Source organism: Lycium barbarum, chromosome 6, assembly GCF_019175385.1.
Source record: "Lycium barbarum isolate Lr01 chromosome 6, ASM1917538v2, whole genome shotgun sequence".
NCBI lineage: Eukaryota > Viridiplantae > Streptophyta > Magnoliopsida > Solanales > Solanaceae > Lycium > Lycium barbarum.
In genome coordinates, this window is record NC_083342.1 from 133,626,488 (window position 1) to 133,651,229 (window position 24,742).

The 24,742-nt window shown below is 34.3% G+C and overlaps 4 protein-coding genes across 6 annotated transcripts; 2 read left to right on the top strand and 2 right to left on the bottom strand.

Annotated features, from left to right (window-relative positions):
* Nucleotides 1-5,777: 5,777 nt before the first annotated feature.
* LOC132600261 (putative pectinesterase 11) lies at nucleotides 5,778-8,742 on the top strand. The gene is made up of 5 exons (XM_060313337.1): nucleotides 5,778-6,105; nucleotides 6,590-6,749; nucleotides 6,837-7,025; nucleotides 7,695-7,927; nucleotides 8,489-8,742. The coding sequence occupies exons 1-5, from the start codon at nucleotides 5,852-5,854 to the stop codon at nucleotides 8,694-8,696; spliced, it is 1,044 nt and encodes a 347-aa protein (XP_060169320.1). The 5' UTR covers nucleotides 5,778-5,851; the 3' UTR covers nucleotides 8,697-8,742.
* Nucleotides 8,743-13,720: 4,978 nt separating this feature from the next.
* On the bottom strand, nucleotides 13,721-15,423 carry LOC132600263 (syntaxin-112-like). Its single transcript, XM_060313338.1, has 2 exons — nucleotides 15,244-15,423; nucleotides 13,721-14,865 (listed from the first exon to the last, which is right to left on the bottom strand). The coding sequence occupies exon 2, from the start codon at nucleotides 14,853-14,855 to the stop codon at nucleotides 13,998-14,000; it is 858 nt and encodes a 285-aa protein (XP_060169321.1). The 5' UTR covers nucleotides 14,856-14,865; nucleotides 15,244-15,423; the 3' UTR covers nucleotides 13,721-13,997.
* A 2,532-nt stretch (nucleotides 15,424-17,955) lies between these two features.
* On the top strand, nucleotides 17,956-20,071 carry LOC132599183 (uncharacterized). The gene has a single exon (XM_060312439.1). The coding sequence runs from the start codon at nucleotides 18,094-18,096 to the stop codon at nucleotides 19,756-19,758; it is 1,665 nt and encodes a 554-aa protein (XP_060168422.1). The 5' UTR covers nucleotides 17,956-18,093; the 3' UTR covers nucleotides 19,759-20,071.
* Nucleotides 20,072-20,694: 623 nt separating this feature from the next.
* Nucleotides 20,695-24,455, bottom strand: LOC132599184 (protein RER1B-like). Of its 3 annotated transcripts, none has more exons than XM_060312440.1 (4): nucleotides 24,305-24,455; nucleotides 22,871-23,240; nucleotides 21,215-21,395; nucleotides 20,695-21,094 (listed from the first exon to the last, which is right to left on the bottom strand). In XM_060312440.1, the coding sequence occupies exons 2-4, from the start codon at nucleotides 23,218-23,220 to the stop codon at nucleotides 21,041-21,043; spliced, it is 585 nt and encodes a 194-aa protein (XP_060168423.1). In that variant the 5' UTR covers nucleotides 23,221-23,240; nucleotides 24,305-24,455; the 3' UTR covers nucleotides 20,695-21,040. The 3 variants fall into 3 exon arrangements, with proteins under 3 accessions (XP_060168423.1, XP_060168425.1, XP_060168424.1); XM_060312442.1 differs by having other exon boundaries at nucleotides 24,324-24,453; XM_060312441.1 differs by having other exon boundaries at nucleotides 24,197-24,325.
* Between the last annotated feature and the right edge of the window lie 287 nt (nucleotides 24,456-24,742).

Here is a 24,742-nt window from a genome sequence, read left to right on the forward strand (position 1 = left end):
AAAATCGATGGAAAAAACCGACGAAAAGACCGACAGATTCTGTCGGTTAGTTCAATAATTTTTAAAAGAAAATCAACGGACTGCATCAATTATTTTTTGCACAAAATGCGCGAAAAAATATAATTATTTGTTATATTATTTTCTAAAATAAACCGATGGAGTCCGTCGTTTTTTTTTTTTATATATAAAAAAACCGACGGAGACGGAGTCTGTCGGTTTTTAGAGCGAAAAAATAGTATAAATTAAATCAATGTAAGTATATGAACAAAAAATATCAGTGGTAAAGCCCTTTAATGCCAAGAAACATACCCGGGTTTGACTCCAAGTTCCTACATTTCATTCTTTAATTTTCCAAAAAAAAAAAAAATGACGTGAGACGGTCAGTTTTTTATAAAAAAAAAAAATTCAAAACTGACGGACTGGGTCGGTTTTAACCGACGCAGTCCGTCGGTTACGAAATGCGAGAGAGAACTTGAGGAAAAAGTAGCAGAGAGAGAGAAATATAGGTCTGAGGAATGGTTTAACGATTAATCTCACGAAGGTTTATGAGTTTGTACGCTGTTTATATAAAAAAAATAGATGGAGACCAAATTTGATAAGTTTTTGGATAGTTAAAGGACTAAAACCGGTAAGTATATAGTTAAGGAACCATTTTAGACCTACTCCCATAGATAAGGGACTATTTATGGCCTTTTCTCCTTAATATACATTACCATTCTCTCTCCTTTTTCATAAATTCTTACATTTTTTAAAAGGGAAGAATCTGTGAATGCCCAGTGAAATAGTCGTCTTCTTCCTCTCTTCACCCTTCTACAAAATTCGATTTCCATTTTGGGATATTGCAATCCGAAACAGTATTTTCAGTACGGTCATTTCGATTCAAGGCATATGTGGGTCAAAGTGGGTCTCTTTCACGTTCTATCCCATCTCCTTTGTTTCGTGAAATTTTCGCTATTTGTGTTATTATTCTTCCACAAAAACAACTTGGTGGAAGTGATTATTTTGCTCCGGCCCGTGGTGGTGGTTATGGCGGCACACACGAGAGAAGGGGAGAGAGAACGTTTTTTAGGGTTTTTGAGAAGATGAAAAATATATGTATTTGTGTATATTCTATGATATAACTACCAATTGTTGTGGTTGGTGGTGTATTTTTGTAAGTTTTTCCATATATTTGTGTATTTTGTTCAAATTAATTCCATCAGTTCATCTAGTTTCAAATACACGGGTGACGCAAATACATGAGATTTAATATAAAATACACGGGGTTTGATTGGAAACTTTAAATACATTAGTTATGCTATCAAATACATAGGTAAATAAAAAACGAAATCAATATTGGAAACTTCAAATACATTACCACTAAATACATGGGTGATGCAAATTGTTACTCACACAAATACATGATATTTAATATAAAATACATGGAGTTTGATTGGAAACTTCAAATTCATTAGTTATGCTATCAAATACACGGATAAATAAAAAAACGAAATCAATATTGAAAACTTCAATATATTGGTTGTTGAATGTTTTCAAATTTTGAATTTTTGATTTTTTACGTTTGAATGTTGAAGATTGGATGAAGGAATAGAAAATGGTTATGGAAAAACAAAATCTAAAATCTGATTTTGTGGAAGAGTATGGTAAAAAATACCAATTAATAACTAATTAAATGATCCCACCATTATGGCCTCAAATCAAGGGATGTGTTTTCTTTTTTACTGTGTTTCTATGAATTTACACGCATCAAATACATCCGAAAAAAATACCTTAATTTGAGAAAACATAGCTACAAATGGTAATATTTAAAAATGTAGCTATAAATGATAGGAAACTAACATAAGGTAGTCATTTGAGTAATTTTTATGACCCTCATATATGTGATCTTTAATTTTTGTCCCTGGTACTCATTTAATGTAAATTTTGTTGAGCGAAATCTAAATTTATGTCACACCAAAAGTGTTGAAGGACAAAAATTAAAAACCCCCGAAATAGGAGCATTTGTGCGAATGACCCTGGGAATAATCTCAAGCACTAGAGAGGGCTGATCAGGTCTAATGTTTACTCATAATACTTAGAAAATTACCTTTTTCGGATAGTGTTAGAGTCCGGTTTTAATATTTATTTATATGTTTCTCAACCTTACAAGTAGAACATTAGACTATCGTCTGACATGTTCAATAACTTACGAAATTTTAGACTGTGATCTAATGTTTTCTAATGAAATTTTCAGTTTGATCAAAAAGAATCTTTAAACCGTGATTTAAAAGTTTCGATTTGTAAAAAGAATAAAAATAAAATCATTAACTAAATAGCTGTTGCAAAAATGGACAACCAGTAAAAAATCCTGGTCAGAGAAAGGTAGAGTAAGTTTTTTTTTTTTTTTTTTTTTTTAAAAAATGAACAAAACGAAGTGGTCCACCCCAGGCATAAAATGTGAGTATAGCACTATGTGATCATTTTTTTGCGCGGATTGCCCTTCTTTTGGAGTGGTCTTTAAATTTTGCCCCTCATATTTGTGGTCTTTAAATTATGCCCTTCATATTGCTGGTCTTTAATTTTGCCATTTGCGTTGCAACCCTGAGCGTTCACGCAGAAATCATGAGGTTCTGGGTTCGAACCCCTGCTCAAGTATAAATTAAAAAAAAAATTGCAAGGCAAGATTTGGGTCGCGTGTATGCCCGACCCGACATACATTTGTTAAGGAATTACTAAAGGTATGCCGGACCCAGCATACTCTGCCTTATGGGCAGACTTGGCATAAGTATGCCGGGTCCGGCATAACTTTGGTAATTCCTTAACAAGTTTATGTCGGGTCCGACATAACTTTGGTAATTCCTTAACAAGTTTATGTCGGGTCCGGCATAACTTTGATAATTCCTTAACAAGTTTATGCCGGATCAGCCATATTTATGGACAAACTTTTAATGGGACCAGACCAGTAAATCATAACAAACCAATAAAGAATGTGGATGTTCTGTTCTACCTAAATGTATCTTAATGCATATTCAGGTCTTAAAATGTTGCAAATGTACCTTAGTCTGTTAGTATTTGCACTTACCAAGTTGTGCAAATTGCCACATCCTACGATGCACCAGTAGATAAAATATAAAAACAATATCAGCCTTTTATGAGCATGCTTTGTTTCTACCAATGTATGATCTGTTTCTTTCCCAGCGTTACTGCTTTGCTGATGTTAAGTTCAATTTGGTTGCCAATATGCGGAGTTTGAACTAACCAAATTTGGCTTATAAAACAAAGTCTATGTCTTAAGGAAACGTTATGTCTTATGGGGCATACTTTTAGTTATGCCTTAACTAAAAGTTTGTCCCATAAGGCATAACTAGGAAAAGACTTTTAGTTAAGGCTTAACTAAAAGTTTGCCCATAAGTATGCCGGATCCAGCATAAACTTGTGAAGGAATTACCAAAGTTATGCCGGATCCGGCATACTTATGCCAAGTCTGCCCATAAGGCATAAGTATGCCGGGTCCGGCATAACTTTGGTAATTCCGTAACAAGTGTGTGCCGGTGGGGGCATAGCGAAATTTAAACTCTGCCTTGCGAATTTTTTTAAAATTTTTGATTGAGTGGGGGTTCGAACCTAGAACCATGGGTTTTAGCCGAAGGGCAAAATTTAAAGATTTCAAATATGAGGGGCAAAATTTAAAGACCACCCCAAAAGAAGGGCAATTCGTGATTGGGGAGACTTTCTACAGCCAGAATTAGAATCTTGCTAAATGGTAAGCTTGTTTCCCGGTAAAAATGAATGTACCGGGACTCCAGTTTGAAATTTGTTTTTGTAGGATTTGAAGACAAGTGAGTTATATTCGATCCCGAAAATTTCTCTAAAAGCTAAAAATTAGAATAAATAGAGAATATATTGAAGATGATAAAAATGAGTTCGAATCCACAAGATTAGTATCTTATCGCACAATGGTGTTCTTTTCAAAACTTAATGGAGATAGCGATATTCTACGGTTACAAAGTGTAAGATGGAGTGCGCCCTCACTTCCTTTCCCCGCTAACTACTCTTATACAATTCAACATGAGACTTTTCCACTCCAGGCATGGGTGCGGCCCTCCGATCGAGATTGATTGACATGATCCGAGTTGGTGAGAATGGAAAACAGCCGTATGGATTCTCCGGCCTCATCGGTCACCCGGATATCAATATGCACCCGGGTATATGTTTTTGCCCCATACAAAGCTGAGTTTTTGTTTTCAAACTTACTGGTTATCAGTTTTATTATTAAGCAATTACATCATGCATATCATCATTCTGTTGATTCAATAACAAGTGAAACGTTAGCGTGTCTGCTGATTCGGTTGGTAATAAAATCTCCCATCATCGCACAGACTGTTTTCATGCCATGGCAGTATCTCTGTTCCAACTCTTACTCTTTTTAATTCTTCTTCCAACAACTTTAACAATTATTAATACTACTATATCAACGACTAGAATTCATCAATGAACAGCTGCCCCGGCATTGCAGGAGATTGGTTAACCAGTTTTCTTGAATATCACAATTCATAGAGAAGAATGTTTCAACCATCAAGTTAATTAAGTTGAGCAAGATGGACTTTGCGAGTTAACAATATCTCAAATTATCTTCTTTTTATATCGCTTTATTAACTACACTTCAATCTCAAACAAAACTACAGAAATTCTCTGCAATCATTTCGTTCTCTTTGGTCCCAAACTATATATTCCTTGCTTGTAAACGCAAAATAGTAGTTTGGACAAATTAAAAATTCTCTAAATCTTAGGTCAACATTATTTTTTTATTCAACATGAAACGTTAGCTGCAAGTTGGTGACTACACCTATTCATATCCCTTCTAATAAAAGAAAACTGCACAGCATCCACGTTAAAATATGCTCAATGTAAAACTCGTCAAATTATTTGAATCTCACATGCAACGGAACATTCTTCAGCAGAGCTAGTCTATATTAAAGTAAGGGATTCATCTAAACCACGTTCACCAGCAATATTTGCTCAACCTATGCATGTAAAAACATATAGTAGTACTATATGTGTTAAAATGGATAAATTGACTCTAAATTATAGCCGAGCTTTTCCAATGTAAGAGTCTTATTTCCTGTTTAATTTTTTTTCAAAAAGAATGTTACTTTTTATGTTTACTTGGCATGTTTAAGATCACAAGATTTAAAGATTATTTTAGCACATCTTTAATTTAAAAGTCTCAATTACTTTCTTAAATTTTGTGCTAAATCAAAATAAGATGGATAAAATGAAATAGAGGGAGTATATAGTGCCCCTTGAATGGATGAAAAAGTGCAGTGAATTGGCAAATGATATTCAAACTCATGCCTTAAATCCTCGCTTCATCTTCTATGCCTACTTATAATTTGAATAATAGAAAATTACCTTACAAAATCTCATACATTTTGTTACAAATCTCATGTGTATTTTTAATCGATCTTGGATGAAATTAAAAGAGTCATATAACAAAAATAAGCTACAAACCCACATCGATCTACCCCGCCTTAGTTCTCGCGTAGAGTAGCAAAGCTAACAATGGAATTGAAACAAGTTGTTTATATTATACTCCACTAATTTTGAATGCATGCCATGGTTACGTGAAGGATGAACAACTTAGACCTTAATCAATCAGCAAATTTAAAAGTCAGCCACCAATCCTTTGACCTTAATTCCCGGCTGCCGTTCATTTAGGAATTAATAAACCTTCTTTATAAAGCTTAGCCATGGGTGTGCTTTTATGGACATTGTACCTTTACTTCACAAGCTTAAAATATTTTTTAATTAATTTACTATTAACTTTAATCTCTGCACCCCCATCGAAACGGTGTTTGATAATTTATTGCACATGGATGCTGCTTTATTGATAATCCATTTTCATGTTATATTAATTTTCCTCATTTGTTGTTGTAATACTTCAAGTTTAACCATGGCTGCCAATAACTCTAGTTCAGGAGGACCTACGAATTTTTCCACGGCAATTCTAATTAGAGTGGACCAATCAGGTCATGGAGATTTCAAGAAAATTCAAGATGCTGTTGATGCTGTTCCTTCGAATAATTCTGAATTATTCTTCATTTGGGTTAAGCCTGGGACTTACAGGTTTGTGTTTATCATCATTTTGCATGGAGAGAATGATCAAGAGCCATTTGAAAAACTTATAAGCTGGTCAAACCAGCTAATTATAAGTATATGTTGACTTTTTTACAATTTTGATAACACTAAAATGCTTATAAGCAAAACTATGTCTAAAGCCATAAATTTATCGTCAGCAATTTATAAGTTTAATATAAGCGTTTTATTAAATACTTTACTATTTTACACCTTATATTATTTGTAATTTTCAAAATACCCTTCCTAGCCCAGGATGACACTCTTAATTTCTTCTCCATTCCATTTCTGTTGTTCGCCATTTCTCATGTTATTGTTTTTTAATTTATTTTTTTTGGTGAAAACTTAAGTATCTGCTTATTTATAAAATTAATTTCAACTCCTAAAAATGATTATTACTATTTGATTCTTATTAGTTTTTTTAATCAGATTGCCTCTCATTGATCTTCTATTCTTTTCAATTTGTATTGATCAGGGAGAAGGTTGTAGTGCCAGCTGATAAGCCATTTATAACGTTGAGTGGAACTGAGGCTTCTAACACCATAATTACATCGAGTGACGGTGGAGATATTGTTGTTTCTCCTACACTAACTGTGTTAGCCTCCGATTTTGTTGCAAGATATCTAACAATTCAGGTGAACATGTAAATAATTAATGGTCACTATTAGCATCTATATATTTTTTCCAATTAATTCTAAGTCTGGTGATGAACTTTCATCTAGAATTCATTCGGAACGAGTGGCAAAGCTGTGGCACTAAAGGTTAAAGGAGACAGAGTTGCATTCTATGGTTGTAGAATTCTATCGTACCAAGACACTTTGTTAGACGATGCTGGCAGGCATTATTACAGTAATTGTTACATTGAAGGTGCCGTGGATTTTATTTTCGGAAACGCAGCTTCTCTCTATGAAGTAAGTTCTCATAATTCAACAATTATCATTTGATTTAACATTAAACTAACAATATACAATATCCATATAGTTTAACATGTTAATGTAAATAGGTTACCATTTTATTCGTGTAACTAACGCATATTTCCATAGACATTTACATGTATGGCGGAGCCACCTTAGGCCAAGTGGTGTCACTCAACCCCACTTGGTTAGAAAAATTTACATTATATGTTATGTAAAAACAAAATAAAATGTCTACATAATATGAGTTTTTTCTTCCCATCAATCTACATAATATGAATTCAGTCTACCAGAGAATGGATACTTTTTCGTCCAACTGGTCAAACGCATTACTATGTTGAGGGTTCGAGCCTAAGGTTAGAGTTGTCTGTTTCAAAATTTTGAGCCTCATTTTTAAAAAGTGAGGCTATAAATAATCGAACGCTAATCTCGTACTTGACTTGTGTTTTTTTAATAAGGTTTAAAGTTTATCTTTTTAATACTAATATGATATCGATATAATAATTTGTGTATTCATTCACTTTTTAGATGTGATATTGATCACGTACAAAAACATCCATGAACATCACTATCAGTGCATATTACTTGAACTCATCAGTATCATTTAATTTTAGAGTAAATTATACTTATTTGTGTAGTACTAATTTATTTGCAAAATTTTGGCAGAGGTGCCACATTCATTCAGTTGCAGCAGGAGCAATCACTGCTCAAGACAGAGAGTCCCCATTAGAAAATACAGGATTTACTTTTTTGGGTTGCAAGATAACCGGGACAGGAGGGAACACTACACTAGGAAGGCCATGGGGTTCGTACTCTAGGGTGATTTTTGCCTATACATTTATGTCCAGTATCATACAGCCAGAGGGATGGAATGATTGGGGAGATTCTACCAAGCAAAGGTAACATTTTTATTCACTGAATCTCAGTGTCTTTGAGATAAATATTGCAAAGTATCTATATCACGAAAAGGAACCAACGTCATAAAATTAATTTTTGTAATGAAAAATAATTAGTGACACTATGTGGCATATCATGAACTTTTTGTTAGGCTAAAACAGTTCAAGAATACTCTTAATAGAACGTGATATTGTTCGCTTTGGGTCAAGCCCGCACGATTTTCCCAAAGGCCTCACACCAGTATTCAACACTTTATAAATAACTCCTTTTTATTTTTCAGCTATAAATGTGTTCACACTAAAGCCTAGTGTCAACCCTATATAATTCAATTTAATTTTTAGTTCCAAACTAGCTAGGTGGTTCAACCAAGCTGATTATTTTGATCGATAATATATTTTACGGGTTCGACATAATTAATATTTTTTATTCAAACTCTATACGTATAACTAATTTATCCTAAATCCAGTAATAAAAAAGGGTTGTGAGTTCATAATTCATAAATTTAAAATTCTGAATCTGACACTGTATTTGACCCTTACAATTTGTTTCTATATTTGTGGCAGCACTGCATATTATGGTGAATACAAGTGTTATGGACCAGGGGCTAATAGATCGAATAGAGTGGGTTGGTCACGTAGCCTATCGAATGAGGAAGCCGCACCATTTCTGACCAAGCATATGATCGGTGGGCGAAGTTGGTTAAGGCCCGCACCAACCCATTTCAAGAAATCAAGCTCAACCAATATTGTCGCTCCTACTGGGGAAAATTAAATTCAATTATTCTAATTATACAGTTATTCTTTAGTTATTATATTACTTTCTTGAGGCCATATTTGTAGTATATTCACAATATAAATAATTAAATATGATCATCTACTGTATTAAATGGTTATCCAATTTCAGGAATTGCAATTTCGTAGATGGTCCTATTGAAATTAAGAGGGACTGTCACTTCTACATTACATCACTACGTTAATCTAAGTAGGCACCTACACTTAATGCCGGTAAGTTTTATCCCCAAATATCTTTGCTCGGAACGTAGAGCATTTAAGATTGGCTCACAAAGTTTATAGTTGTTGCCTATTTTCAGTAACAAACGTCAGATTTTGACAAGCGCTTAATACAATTATAAAAGAACGACCTCGCTAGTTAAAGGTAGTACAAAAATGTTTATCCAACAAGGAATAGGGTACTAAATACATACTACTAATGATTGCTAGAAGTTCTGTTTGAGAAAATCGAATAATTGCGAGTTGATGATTAAATTAAAGCAATTTAAATAATTAAAATGGGAAATGATGGTTCACTTGATAAATTGATGTTCAAAAAGTCAATGGTCCAAAAGAGGTGAATTGAGAATTCACTTATTGGAACACTTATTTTATCCACTCATCACATGTTAGCAGAGTCACTTTGAGTATGAAAGAAACTTCTTCAGATGATGATTGTAAATAAAGGGTCGCTCAATTTGAACTAGATGTCCTGCCCCTTTTATGTATTCAAGTGTCGCATGCTCTCCCAACTTCCTGCATTCATTGTGCCCAAAAACCCTATATCAGATATGCGATATATTTAATAATAGAGGCATTCTCAAATTCTCAAATTTATTCTTCAAATCTACAACTCGAACTTGGCTGCAAGAGAGCTAGGGTTTCTGACTTAATTTTCAAGATGAGTTGACTTACTCTTTCATGGCATCAGAAACTGGCTTAGTAAAAATCTTGTCATCCTCTCCACATAAAATATAAATCCTCTGCGTGAAAGAGTAAACGAAGTTCGTATCAAAATATTAAAAGATTAGGGAGGAATATGACATTTACGATGAGTTTCTTATCACCAATACTTTTTACATCTCATAGAATTACTTTTCAGATCTGTCCAATTTCTAGTTCAGTTCCAAAAATGAGTGGATATTTTCATTTTCAGAGCGAAGCAAACTTAAGTAACTAAGATGTATGTACATGTATACTGATTCGAATACCATCATATCAAACAAAATATTCATTAGTGCGTTCTTAACAAAAGCAAAAGGAGTGTGAGGATATTGTTGGACAAACCTGGGAGTAGTTAGGTGTAATAGTGGCTTTTTTGTCACTAACCACTGAAGCTTCAAGAAGCTCCACTTTCTCCTTTATGTTGCCAAACATTACCTGGTTTGCAACATTTATATTAGAATTTTGTTATACAGTGAGATCTCTTTATAATAATCATCCTCTATAATGTCATTTCACGATGATAATCAAATTTTCTATGGAACTGATATTTTATATTATGTTATATTATATGTTATGTATACAAATAATTCTAAATAGCAGTAAAAAAAAATATCCACATTGCATGTTATAGATAAATTTGATTGTAATAGTAATTCGTGCTTGGTTGCACACTACCTTCCATTTGCAAACCATCATTTTGTTCTAAATATGACTTAAAGAAAATATATAGGCTTTGAATCTAACTCAATTTCAATATATAGCTTGCAAACAATCATGTGGCTCTAACTATGATTTAAAGAAAATATATACACTTTGAATGTGACTCAATTTCAGATTTAGCACACGAGGTAGAAGGGAAAATGTCTAAAATACATCTCAACCTTTGTCCGGATTTACTGTAACAGACCTAATCTATACGATGGTCCTATTATCCCCTGACTATATTTTTAAAGCATTTCTTTGGCATTTGTCTGGAAAAATCAAACCAAAATCCAACACCACACAAGCCAAGACTCAATTATGAAAGAATATAGTGATTCACAAGATCAATTCCAAGAGAATCAACTGCTTTTTACATGAAAAAAAAATTAAGAGTGTAGGAGAGAATTCTAATTTTTTGTTTTGTTCGAAGAGTGAAATGACTAGACTCCTTTGTTTTTTGGCATTTTATCCGGCACGTGTTTGAATTGTTATTCAGCTCACTCGATAAATGCCAAAGAAATTCCTTAAAAATATATCCAGGGGGTAATAGGACCCCCGTAAAAATTAGGTGGGTTACGGCAAATTCAGACAAAGGTTGGGGTGTATTTTAGAAATTTTCCCCTGAGGTAGAAATTACCCAAAATCATACGAGGGTTATATCTTTAATAACAACGTACTGAATATTAGTTAATTAAAGAGCTACATACCTCAAGAAAATACCTGTACACAAATTCAGGAAACCATGGGGCCTTGTGGGTGCCAAGAGATAGAAGCAATTTGACACCAGAGATAGTTTTGGGCAAAAGAAAATCATGTGAACCCAATGTTTTTCAACAAAGCATTGCTAAGAGACTCAGTTAACTCCATACCCGAGCTTGAAATGACCATGGACTCAACCATGTGAGGATACAGTCGGGCCAACTTAAACGCAAGCATTGATCCATAGGAAAATCCAACCAAATTAAACTTTTCCACACCCAGTTTCATCATACTTACCCTTTGCTAAACAATCTGCCTGGTAGACGTTTGTCCCATGAAAAAAATAAAGGAAATTAAAATATAAATATATACTTTCTTCAGTGCAAAATAGTCGATGTTTTAACCTCTAAAAGTTGGTCCGAAATAAATGATGTTTCACAAACTAAGAAGGTATTTAGTTTTAAAATAAAAAAAAATTGCCTTTAAAACATTTCTAATCTCCTTGATAATATGTCACTAAAACATTTCTAATCTCCTTGATAATATGTCAACCTAAAAGAGAAGAAAATCATAATTACGGAAAGTTTAGCCAAAGCAGTCTTAATTTTTAGAAGTAAGTAAATTTCTTAATCCATGTGCCTATGCCTAAAATATTGATTATTTTGGACTGGATGGAGCAATATATACATATATATATGTATATAATATACTCCCTCCATTTTAATTTATGTTGTCCTGATTTGGAGTACCAGGTCAAAATAAGCGGTGTGAGTTCGGACATAAAATCTTCAGATCTTTTGAAATAATATCTTCACATTAAGAAACTACATTAAAAGTACTCTAAGTTACAAAAAAAATAACAATTCAAATTATTTAGGAAGTATTTGAAAAAATTGTGTCCTTTGTCTCCAAATAATAATTCGGACACATGAACCGAAACAAAGGGAGTATATATTCTAAGGAAATCAGGGACGTAGACAGCAAAAGATGTTCTTAAGGAAATCACTTGAAAAAGCCAAGTGAGAATTCCATTGGCAACAAATCCATGAAGAAGTCCAACGGCAAGCTTAGTTGTGCTAATGGTTTGATCAGTTGGAACCCAAAAATGCAAGGTGGTTCCTGGTTCTATCTCCACCAACTTGGATGTCATTCCCATAACTCTCATTAAACAATGCAATATTGGCTTCGTTACTGCAAACACGTTTCCCATTTTGTCCGCTAAATAATAATACCTGAGAGAAAAGATTTTAAAGTAGCAAGATTACTATATAGGCTAGCCCTATGATACTATTTATAAAAGTAGTTGGCTCGTAAATCGTAGTAATAAATTTCCTAACTAAAAGAAATTACATCTAATGATCCTGAAAATGAGTGGTCTTGAACTTTTGACCTCCACTTATCCCGTTGATGTCTTTCCACATATAAACATTATCTGTAGAAAGAGAGAAGCGTCAACGGCTGAGAATGAATTTAATTTGTACCGAAAATCATTACCTAATGGTTCACATAAAAGGAGCAACCCATGATGAGCCCCCATCGTTTGGAACTTGCATAAACGAATCCATTCCTTCTGAATTGAACATCTATGTTTTCTCGTGATTCATACGGATCTTGCAATGATACATAGTGATAACATTATTAGTACTCTATGTATGTGTCCCAATTTATTGTGGAGGGTGCATACATGTGGCCTTTTGCTAAAATAAAAAATACTCCTTCCCGATGATTTTGGACGGCCATGTCAGCAAAGAATGATTTTTTAATGGGTTAAAATCACACATATATCTTTATTTCATTTGTTCTTTGACATATCACCCGCACGAAATTGTCACACGTTGATTTCCATGACTCGTGTTTAAGAGACATGTATTATCAAGTTTGAGGTATTCACTCTATGTGGTGGTTGGGGGTCCCGGGGGCGGGGGTGGGGGGGGGGGGGGAAGAACATCAACAATTGGGGGCTTTGGGGACGGTTCGGGCAGAGGATTTTTTTTTATTTTTTTTGGAGGAGGATTTTTCTCCTAGTGACATGTCAAAATTTGACACGTATCTTAGTTTATCCCTTTATTCTTTGACAGATCATCCACACGTAATTGTTATGCGTTTGATTTTCCTGACTGGTGTTTAAATGACAGTTTGTCAAATTGAAGTGTTTATGTGGTTGCCACCTTACCTAATATAAATGTCTAACTGGACACATTTTGCCACGTTAATGGGCTATCTAGGCATTTGGCCATATGTTTCATTAGTTTTTTACCAGGGTGATGTTGTCTGCCTTTCACAACTGAAGCAATTCTTACAAGGTCCAGTCAGATAACCAATGTACCTTGAAGATATTTCATGGCTGCAAGGCCCATTGCACTATATTTCAAGATGACACAAGCCTTGCACTTAACTTCGGTACTAAACTAAGAATAAACTCCCACAGTTCCTAGCAAATGTGCCGCTCAAAGTTGGCATACATCTTTCTGCACATTTGGATCTTCATTGTTTACTACTGAAAAGAATTCTTAAAATTGAATTAAAGTTGTTTGTTGTGTTTGGTAAAATGACATTCAAAGCTATGGCTTTGCCATATAAAAACCAAGAAAACCAATACCAACAAAATATAATAAGAAATGAAACTAATGAAATCAAGTCTTTTTAAAATTTGCCTTGTAGAGCAGAGACATGAGGGACTGCAAAAACATTGAAGGTGCCTAGAGTAAGGGAAAAAATCTTGATCAACCCCAAATCTACAAATGTGATGTATCATTTTCAATCTATTCTACATACAAGAAGTTGATGAACGAACATATATATTCATCACATAGCTTGGCCCCAACATATTATATGTCTATAAGTAAAAAGAGATTTCCATCAAAATCCAAAAAGCATTCGGACAAGAAACGGAAGCAAACAGATCAAAAAGAACCAAAACTGATAGAAAGCCCCCAAAGCCTTTCTCAGACTTAATTCAAAATAGAATTGCAATAAGGCATAGCAACAAGAAAACCAGAATCAATGCACCAATCCAACAAGCCCAAGTCCTCCTCTTCTTCATTCGATTAGCACGATCTAACTCCTTCATCCCGTCATTCACATAACCACCAGCATTAACCACATTTTGCTCAATATTATTCATCTGCTCGCCTTGTGTCTCAACCATAACAGCCATATCAAGAAACACTTGGTGCAGCTCAATCAAACTTTTTCGTATCTCCTTTACAGCTTCATGCCTTTCCTGATTCTCCACTTTACCCTCAAAAACCCTTTCCTGCATCATCTTTTCGATCACTTCCTCACTCGGTTCCTTCCCATTAGTACTAAAATACTGTTTCCTCAGGCCTTGTTTGTGTTCCGCAACGATGTTTTCCCTTAGGCATTGAAAATCATTCATCATATCCCTCAGCTTAACTCTCAACCCATTAGTAACAGAAATCCTAGTCCTGTCAACCGGACTTCCCTCTTTATACGCGCGACGGTTATCAAGATTGGACTTATCAAGAACTTCAAGTCTCGTTTTGATGATTTTCGCCTTCCTAAGAAGGGTGATAATATCGGAATTAATCTGATCTCTAAGGCCTTGGAGAATTTTGGCACTTGGGGCTGACTTGGTTTTCTGATTAAGGTCTTGAAGATTGACAAGAAGATTGTTGATATCTTCCATATCAGACTTAATAGCAGCAACTTCTTCAAAGAATTTTGAGAGGGTTTTTTCGTCAGCCGGGTCGAGTTGACCCATTTCAATATCGGGTCCTGCTTCAAGATCCATCATAGCCTGTTTCTTCAAGTCCACATAACTTAAGAATGACTTGGTCATCAGGTCATTCATCTTTACGATTCTGCAAAGTTACAAAAATTTTCATACTTTTTTCTACATTTAAACCGTATTCTACAAGAACTCAAATAGAGAAAATCGGAGAAGATATTAAATCATGTCCCAAATCTTGAAATCAATTGAAAATTCCCACTATTTGTAAACTAATGAACAGTTTTCAGTTTCAAAGTAACATGTAATTCCAAAATTAAGTAAAACAACAATCACAAGTTGCGCTACTAATTACAAGTTGCGATAACAAGCCCTAAAAAGAATCAGCATTGAAAATTACTTGAACCCAAACATGCTAATTCAACAGAGCAAGAACATATATTGAAATTTAGAAAATTAAAACCACAAAAAAAAATAAAAAAAAATACAGGGTAAAGAAAAGAAAGAGCACCTTGAACAATTGTTGAGACGTTTCTTTAACTCTGTTATGGAAATTTGCAGAGAAATATGAGAATTGTGGCAATGAAAACAAATGTGAGAACTTTAAAGGGAAGTCTATGACTATGGCTATGGCTGCCTTTAAAGTTTTTGGCCACTTTTCAAATTCGAAGGAAAAGAAGAAATATAGCCGTTGTATTTCGTAACGTAATTTGCCAATTAGGATTTGCATTTTCTTTTTCACCTTATCCTACAATATATCTACATTTGGAAAGTTAATTGATAAATTCTTTTATTATTTAATTTTTATAAGAATAGAGAACTTTTTTCTTTATCAATCATTAAAAAGTTACTTACTTGTATTTGTATAAAGCAAGAGTTTATTGATACCTAAAATGAATCAACATATTGCGACCAATTAACTAAATGATTTAATTGTAAAAACGTTGTACACTAGCATGACATTTAAAAATAATTACAGATAATTATTCATAAAAAGTAAATTAATAAACTTGAAAATAAGGCATGTCACATACTTACATGTTATAACAAGATTACATTTGATTAAAACTTTGACATTAAAGTTTATCTATTTACGTTAGGTGTGTCTTGATTTACTTCCGCTCGCTAGTACTTTATTCACTTACGGGGTAGCAATTATTTTTGGGTGTAATAACTTGCCTTTTCCTTTCCAGCATATTAGGTTTTCCAGTTCTTCTTGTCCATTACTCTGTTACTGCTTAGGAGGTTTGCTAATTCTTAGGGTAAATTTCATGAATGGTCATTTAATTATCACTTTTTTCATCAAAGTCACTTAACTATTTTTTTTAACACAACAGTCACATATCTATCACTTTTTTTTTTACCAAAGTCACTTAACTATGTTTTATAACACAAAAGTCACATAACTATACTTTTTTCACCAATGTCACTTAACTATATTTTCTAATACAAAAGTCACGAAATTTTAGCCTACTAACACAAAAATCGCACCTGCAGAAAAATTCAACTTCCTTTGGGTAATATTTTTATATATTTTTTATTTTTAATCAAATAGATACAAACTCAATTAAAAAAATCGCCCCGATCCAAAAATCATGCAAATGTTAAAATATTAAAGAAACTAAACCAATCCTTCACCAAGCATACAATCCTTCTCAGTAGGGGCTGTCAAGTAAAAAATGTGTGAATTTTATTGGCCTTTTTTTCCAATATATATTTTACATGTTGTTGGATAGTAAGTAGGAATTTGAAGTATACGGAGTAATAGTTATTATTATTTGCATTAGAAAAAGTAACCTTGTGATAAAAAAAAATCAAATTTATTCACCCTTTGGTATTTTAATATCTGCATATGAGTTTTGGATCGGGTCGATTCTTTTTAATTGAGTTTGTATCTATTTGATTAAAAATAAAAAATAAAAGAATATAAAAATATTACCCATCGAAAGTTGAATTTTCCAATAGATGTGACTTTGTGTTAGAAAACATAGTTAAGTGACTTTAGTGAAAAAGAGTGATAGTTATGTAACTTTTGTGTTAGAAAACATAATTAAGTGACTTTAGTGAAAAAAAGTGATAGTTAAATGACCATTGATGAAATTTACCCTAATTCTTACTATGGCATAGATTGATTGATAATTAAGGGAAAATGCTTGTGAAGGTTGCCCACCCTAATCTTGAAATTGGATCATCGATGGGAGTAGAGACTATTTCCTATATGTGGCCATATTGATATTGATCACGTATTTACGTGCGAATATTTTTCTCATTTCATTTCATGCTCAAAACCATATAAAGGATATTAGTACATTTTCTCAATCAATATGAGAGTAACAGTAATAGGTTATTAATTCGTTAGTTTTATTTCCGCCTTACTAGTGCAAATTTCCTACATATACTTACATAATATTGCCTCTTAAGTTACCCAAAAACAATGCAAAATGATAATTAAGCATTGAATGCACAAAATTAACACCTATCAAAAAAAGGATTTAAATTATGCCCACAACGATATAAAGAATCATTCTATGAGTGCAGTTTAAGGAATTATAAGAACTTAGTTTATCATACTTTTCAAGCAACTAATCCACCTATAATTGACTTTTCAGTTACTTTATAGTATAAAAAAATAATATTAACTTAAATAGCTGTACGCCGAAATAATACTACGTAAATATACAATATATGTATAATTAGGTTATAATATATGTACGTTGACAAGCGGCCGTAAATATATTTGGCGAGAACCGAATATATAACTTTTTTTTATTTCACTATCGGGGTGTGTTCAGTATTGATAAAAATATTTTCTGATGTTTTTTAATTTTCTCATGTTCGGTTAGTCAAATTTTTTGAGCAACATTCTCTTCAGGAAAACAAGTCCACAAGTGACATTCCACATTGAGTGCATCATACCCGGGCGCCACCACCACCACCACCCATCACCCAACATCCTCCACAGCAGCCCTAAACCCCACCCACGCTCCACCCTAGCCCCTACCTCGCCCCATAGTATTTGTGTAGGTTATATACAAATACTTTTAGAATAATATTTTTGCTTAGTTAACAAACATAAACGAACACAAAAAAATAAATAAGTAACCACTTATTTTTCCGGAAAACATTTTCTTTCTTATCAAACACACCGTGTAGAAAATTCCCACCCAAAAGTCATAATGTAGAAAAAAAAAACATTACTTACCAAATTTTCTATTTTTACCCCTAACAGTGTATAAATACTAAACCTCTCCCATGAAAATGGAAACCTTAAAGCCATTGACCAAGTACGGAGTTCCCCAGATCGAAACTCAGACAAAAAAAAAAATTGTCCGATCTAACAGACTCTTCAAGCTGAAAACAGATGACACCAGATTTCAGTTTGAGGAAAAACTCAGGCCCCCACAACATCATCCTCAATGGCAGATGGTTCATTGTTTTTGCTTCAATCTTGATTTTGTCAGTTTCAGGTGGCACTTATTTATTTGGTCTTTATTCACAACATGTCAAATCTTCATTGGGTTATGACCAAACAACCTTAAATTTGTTATCTTTCTTTAAGGATGTTGGTGCTAATGTTGGAATTATTGCTGGTCTAATTAATGAAGTTTGTCCGCCATGGGTTGTTCTTTTAATTGGATCAGTGATGAATTTTTCTGGATACATTTACTTGTGGTTAGCAGTCAACGGTGATGAATTAGTCAAACCCCAGGTTTGGCAAATGTGTGTGTGTTTAATGGTTGGTGCAAATTCACAAACTTTTACTAATACTGGTGCTTTAGTTACTTGTGTTAAGAATTTCCCTGAAAGTAGAGGAATTGTGATTGGATTGTTAAAGGGTTTTGTTGGTTTAAGTGGTGCAATTATAACACAATTGTTTCATGCAATTTATGGGAATAATGGGAAATCTTTGGTTTTGCTAATTGCTTGGCTTCCACCATTTGTTTGTTGTAGTTTGCTTAAACATGTTAGGGTTATGAAAGGGATTAGTCGTCAAGAAAATGAGGTCAAGATTTTTTATCAGCTTCTTTATATATCACTTGGTCTTGCTGGATTTCTATTAATGATCACTATTTTGCAAAATAGGGTAGCTTTTAGTTTGGTTGAATATAGAGTGAGTTCTTGTATTATGTTGCTTTTGTTGTTTGCGCCCATAGCTATTGTAGTTAGAGAAGAATTGAAACTTGGGAAAGGAAGGAAACAAGTTTTAGATGATTCTTTCCCATTGAAAGGATTAGAACAAGGGAAGGTACCTTCAAGAAATCAGGGAAAAGGAGTTTTATGGTACAAGAATATTTTTAAGCCACCGGAGAGAGGCGAAGACTATACAATTTTGCAAGCACTTTTGAGTATTGACATGTTGATTTTGTTTATTACAACTATCTTTGGAGCTGGTGGAACATTGACTGCTATCGATAACATAGGTCAAATTGGTAAGGCATTAGGATATCCTAACACGAGTATTGCAACATTTACTTCACTAGTGAGTATATGGGGTTATCTTGGAAGAGTAGTTTCGGGGTTTGTCTCCGAGATTTTCTTGACAAAGTATAAAGTCCCTCGCCCGTTGATGCTTACTTTTGTGCTCCTATTATCTTGCATTGGTCATATTCTTATAGCTATGGGAATCCCAAGTGTTCTTGATGTTGCATTGGCTATACTTGGATTTTGCTTTGGAGCTATGGCACCTTTGATATTTTCCATAATATCAGAACTTTTTGGACTAAAACACTATGCTACGCTGCTCAATTTTGGCGGAGCAGCTAGTCCAATTGGAGCTTATGTATTCAATGTTAGATTGGTTGGTCATTTTTATGATAAGGAAGCTTTGAAGCAAATGGAAGCCTTGGGACTATATAGGAAGCTGGGGGATCATCTGACATGCATTGGTATCGAGTGTTACAGGTCTTCTTTTCTGATAATTGCTGCAGCAAGTTTTGTAGGGTGCATTGTATCATACATTTTGGTGCTTAGAACAAGAAAGTTCTATAAAGGCGATATTTACAAGAAGTTCAGAGAGCAAGCTTAGCAATGTAGGATCAGAGTAAGCTTGGCCAAATAGTTTCATTCTGCCACACATTTGTAACATTCTATGATTTATAGCTAATAGTTTGAGTCGTACTGATCAATTGTAGGGATATTTATATTTGAACCCATGTCATATTGTAATACATTATACACATATCAGGAAAAATGGAATGACATGTTGACAAATACCTAGGATTCTTGGCTCATTATGTTTTCTGTTGTAGTTTCGTGCAATATAACTTGTAACTTGTAAGGTTCTGGTATTGGATTACTTCTGTGTGGATTCTATTCAAAAGAAACCTTTTGCACAACCAGATTATAACTTATTCTTTTTTCTTTCGCAGCATCTCATACGTTTCATGCAACTTTTTTTTTTTTTTTTTAACAATCTTTGAAGTCTCTCTTGTTTTCAGTGTGCAGCCGGTTTTTTTTTTTTTTTTTCTAGATCTAACGCAGGTTTCTTATGCTTTTTTTATAACAATAGTTACAATATTCACAGCTTCTATAAGATTTACGCCAGATCGCCTGGAGAAAGAATTACGAGTCACTACAAAAGGAATCTATCTGATATAGAAACCAGCAGTTCACATTTTGGCTTTCTTTTTGCCCTTGTGAGGCCTTATTTCTTGCACAAAGAATGCCCTTCAGGCTGAGCAAGAGATGATGAGGAAGCGAAAGAGTGCACGCCGGATCTGTATGAGCTTAAATGAAATAACATGGACAATGAGGATTAATATAGTCGGCCTCAACTTTACTTGCAATTGAGGCGTGGTGTTGTTGCAATGAACATGACTTCAGATGCAATTGCCTCAAGACAACATAAGCAATGAAGCCACTTCACTAAATACTAGTAACACTACAGAAGCAACTCTACGTTGTACACGGATAAATTGGATCTTGGACAACCCACAGAGGGTGGTAATGCACAAAATACAGCTTACTAATAAGGGATGTAAATTTCATATGCCAATGCGATTCCACTGCCAGTGACTACAAAAGATCATTCTCCGTATGCGACGCTTCTATTGCAAACAAGGAAATAACTCTCGTTTTCTATGTCCCAAAATTAGATTAATATTACCAGAGATGACCAGGAAACTGGAAAAGCAAATAATAAAAGAACGCTAACAACTACTACATTTGTTTCTCCGTCTTCGGGTCAAAGTTTAATGGAAGTACAAATCACATTAACTAAAATATGCAGCAATCCATCTTGTTTTCTTTTTCTTCCTTCTTCACTTTCTCCTGCTCTCCCCTCCATTTGGTCCAGAACAGGCAAAAGTTCAGTCGGCCCTTGGGCTGCTGCCACTTGTTGATGGCCTTTTCCCGGAATATTTCTGTTGCAATAACCAAAAACCTATGTTAAAACATCTCAAAATGAGACACTTGACCTAAAGTTTCCTGCAGAAGATCCAAGACTAGTTGAGATATAAAACTACTCATAGCTACAGAGTTACCTGCTTTCCAAGGTTGAAAGGGACGTATTTGTATTTAATCATGTGCGTAATTTGTCGTCTCATGGTAAGGACGAAAAGAACAATCCAGTAGCACAACAATATAGGCCAGAATACAGGAACATCAAAAAGGGAGAAGAAAGTCATGACAAATGCCACACAGAAAGCCTTTGTTATGGCATACCTGAAAGAAAGAAAAAAAGAGTAGTAATAAATATTGCTGCTACAACTAAAAGGTTCAAGAAAATACTTTTTTTTTTATAACCAAGTTCAAGAAAGTACTTAATGGCCTAAAATATGCATAAACCCTCTCTTATGCTATGTCAACTATTTAATAAACAATACAGGGCAACTTCACACCCAACCAAGTCACTAGACTGAACCCTGTTTAAAGGTAATCACAAAAGCATAGCACTGTGTTTAATTAGCTTTCTGACTTTAACTACATCAATCCCAAACTGGTTGGGCTTGCTATTTTTTTAAGTAAGGCTGAATACTTCATTTCCAACAACAACAACAACATGCCCAGTGTTATCCCACAAGTGGGGTCTGCGCAGACCTTACCCCTACCTTGGCAAGTAGAGAGGCTGTTTCCAAAAGACCCTCGGCTCAAGAGAAAGCATGAATACATTCAGTTAAATTCTGGCCTGTCTGGCAATGCCCTACTGAAAGAAAAGGAAATCTCACCTTTCTTCAATTCCTGTTTCTCACAGGCAAAACATTAGCCAGCACAAGGTCCAGATGCAAATTATACAAAAAATACATCAGTGTTTCACAACAACACATTCATGCACACGTTAAATGACACACCATCCTAAATTTGAGGTGTGGAACACCTTGTGAAGGACAATGAAACAGAAGAAATCAAAGTACTAGGAAAATATTACAAAACAAGCAAGTACCAAAACGAAAAACAGCTGTCAGTCACTAGGCTCAATTCTCTATAACAACCATGAGTCCATGACAGCCTTGGGTAAATATTTCTTTGAAAGGGTATGATTAACCAATCTGGCAACCTCCTGATTCCTGAATGGCCCAACTCTTATGGGACAGATGCATCAAGGATCACATAGGCCAATCCAATTTAATACATGAAAATTGGACATAATATCCAAGTCCTTCTGTGCGGGACAAATGCATCTTAGTTGCTATGATTTTCAAGATCTTTTGAAGTACAGATATTTTGTAACAAGTCAAGAAAAGGAAAAAGATTCATATAAGCAGAACCATTAATATGTTAGTGAGGTACAACTTCCTTTTTTAAAATCACTATGTTAGCTTGGTACTAACTTAATGCTGGATATTCCAGGCAGCATTTAGAAACAGCTGGATCTATGGTCATGCTGCTGGTTCGAGGTATAAAGTTGATGTTAGCGCTGCCAAGCCAAACATTAAAAGTTTCAATGGGCGACATAAGTACAATGGTGACTTATACTTGACAAAAGGCAAATTAGCTTAACAAATTCATCCAGATCTCAAATGCACATGTGCAAGGAGGTTCTACTGCATCAATAAATACTGTTCAAAGTTTACCAATAGAGCTAAGACCAGTGCCATCATTTAACTATGAGACATGGCAAACTGAAGCAATGTAGAGATGCAAACCGTTTCTCTGGAAAACTAGCAACGCAAAACCCATTATAAAGCTGGAATGTTTACCAGAACTTGAACTCCGGGAGGCGACGTATGAAAGGCTTGAATTCATCTGAACCTTTAGTTGGCAACATAGGACCATCTGACGGTTCAAGCTCAGGGTCAACAAGAGGTGACAGAAAACCGATCAGCAAATTGAGTACATAGATGCCCAAACCATAGGTAACAACATAGAATCCCTGAACATAATAAACCCGCAGAGCATAAAGCAACGCTAAGACAAAAGTTCCAATCCACCTATATGTAGCATGTGGAGTAGTTTTATCTAAATAGTATTGGAAAAGTTTTGAAAGTTCAAGCCTCCGCTGGTTCAAAGCTGCAGCCGCTGAGGCACCATCACCTCCAACACCCTCCATAGAAACTCAACTTCAGAATCCTAGAAATGCCATATATCAATGCAATAAGATTAAACACAAGGAAGACATCGTGCTAGAAACAGCTAGATATACATTGAATATTTGCTCAAGTTAAGAAAGAGAAGAATTAGGACTTTGAATTCTGTTAATGCTTAGAACAGTAGGAAATTAACGCTAGTGAAAAACCTGATCGCTCAAACCACCCACCAAAATATAAATTATTGACAAATGAATATGACTATACCAACTCTTATTACTAGAAGGTTACAACACCCTTCAAGAATTCATTAAAAAGTCACATAACTATCAGACTTTAAACTTGCCGGAGTGACAGGCCAAAATAGAAGGCACTAAAATCACATTTTTCCCGGTCGATGTGTACTTGAAATGAAAAGCAAGAAAGAAAAGAGAATTGCAGTCTCATTTTAGATTTAAAACAAACTCATCAAAGAAGTTGATTCAATTTCAGCTAGTTGTCACAACCCATGAGAGTTCTGAGAATAAAAAATAGGAAAACTTATAAGTCAGGATATATTTTAACTGTATTATGCAATAAACTCTCTTTTTAGCAAGTCAACTATGTAGCTAGAACTAAAAGGAAACAACTCTTAACACAATTTATTTCTCCTATTCGTAAAGATGCCCAGACTATAAGACCATTTTGAGCTTTTAAGAGTCACCATTCAAATCAACAACCCTAAAATCAAGCCCATTTGGCCTGATGGAACACAGCTTAAAATTACTATTCCAAACTATGCTGCTCGGACTCTTCCCGCGCCCATGTCGGATCCTCCAAACACGACTTTCAAAGAGAGATTCCAAACAACCCAAGGATTATAACTCTAAAAGCACATTCAATTAGAGATTCCTAGAGTCTAGAGCTATTGATCACCATAAACAAACAAAAAATGGAAAATCTGTTTCTGAAACAACAAATAAAATTCAGATCTGCAGCTTGTAAACAAAATCAACGTACGACAACAATAAACGGGTGCGACAGTCAACGGATATGGATTCGGGTCACGGAAATGTTAGGGTTAGTTAACATGGGAACGAACATTGAAAAAAATAAAATGAAAATCACCTGTTTTTTTTTTGCTTACAGTGAAGAGAGGGCAGATGAGAAAATACGATTGGATCTGTGGTCCTTAATAACACTCAAATGGACCTGCCGACCACCGATTAATTTTTCTTTTTTTTATCTGTTTTTCGATTTGAGAATTCTGATTTTATCCCCTTTTTCCCCTATTTGTTATTTTACTATGTGTCTCTGCCTAATTGGCTATCGCCCTTTTTTATTCTTTAGCTAATAATTAATCAGGATTATGATTGACAACTCTTTATTGTTGGAGTATTTAAACAAAGATTTTCTATTTATCTGGTTATAATATAACGAAATTAGTTCATTTGTAGTTTGCTTCTCTGGTTGGATTTGATATTTAATAATCCCTAATTAATGCTTAATAACTAAGCTTTATTCAATTTTCCTATACATTTACATTGTGTGTCCTGCTTCATTTGA

Excerpts from the sequence above, each read along its gene's own strand:
- LOC132599184 (XM_060312440.1), bottom strand. The coding sequence starts at position 23,220 with ATGGAGGGTGTTGGAGGTGATGGTGCCTCAGCGGCTGCAGCTTTGAAC. Across the intron at positions 21,396-22,870 it reads CTCCCGGAGTTCAAGTTCTG|GTATGCCATAACAAAGGCTT; the intron begins GTAAACATTCCA and ends TCTTTCTTTCAG. Across the intron at positions 21,095-21,214 it reads CTTTCAACCTTGGAAAGCAG|AAATATTCCGGGAAAAGGCC; the intron begins GTAACTCTGTAG and ends TTATTGCAACAG.
- LOC132600261 (XM_060313337.1), top strand. The coding sequence starts at position 5,852 with ATGGATGCTGCTTTATTGATAATCCATTTTCATGTTATATTAATTTTC. Across the intron at positions 7,026-7,694 it reads ACGCAGCTTCTCTCTATGAA|AGGTGCCACATTCATTCAGT; the intron begins GTAAGTTCTCAT and ends AAATTTTGGCAG. Across the intron at positions 7,928-8,488 it reads GGAGATTCTACCAAGCAAAG|CACTGCATATTATGGTGAAT; the intron begins GTAACATTTTTA and ends TATTTGTGGCAG.
- LOC132600263 (XM_060313338.1), bottom strand. The coding sequence starts at position 14,855 with ATGAATGACCTGATGACCAAGTCATTCTTAAGTTATGTGGACTTGAAG.
- LOC132599183 (XM_060312439.1), top strand. The coding sequence starts at position 18,094 with ATGACACCAGATTTCAGTTTGAGGAAAAACTCAGGCCCCCACAACATC.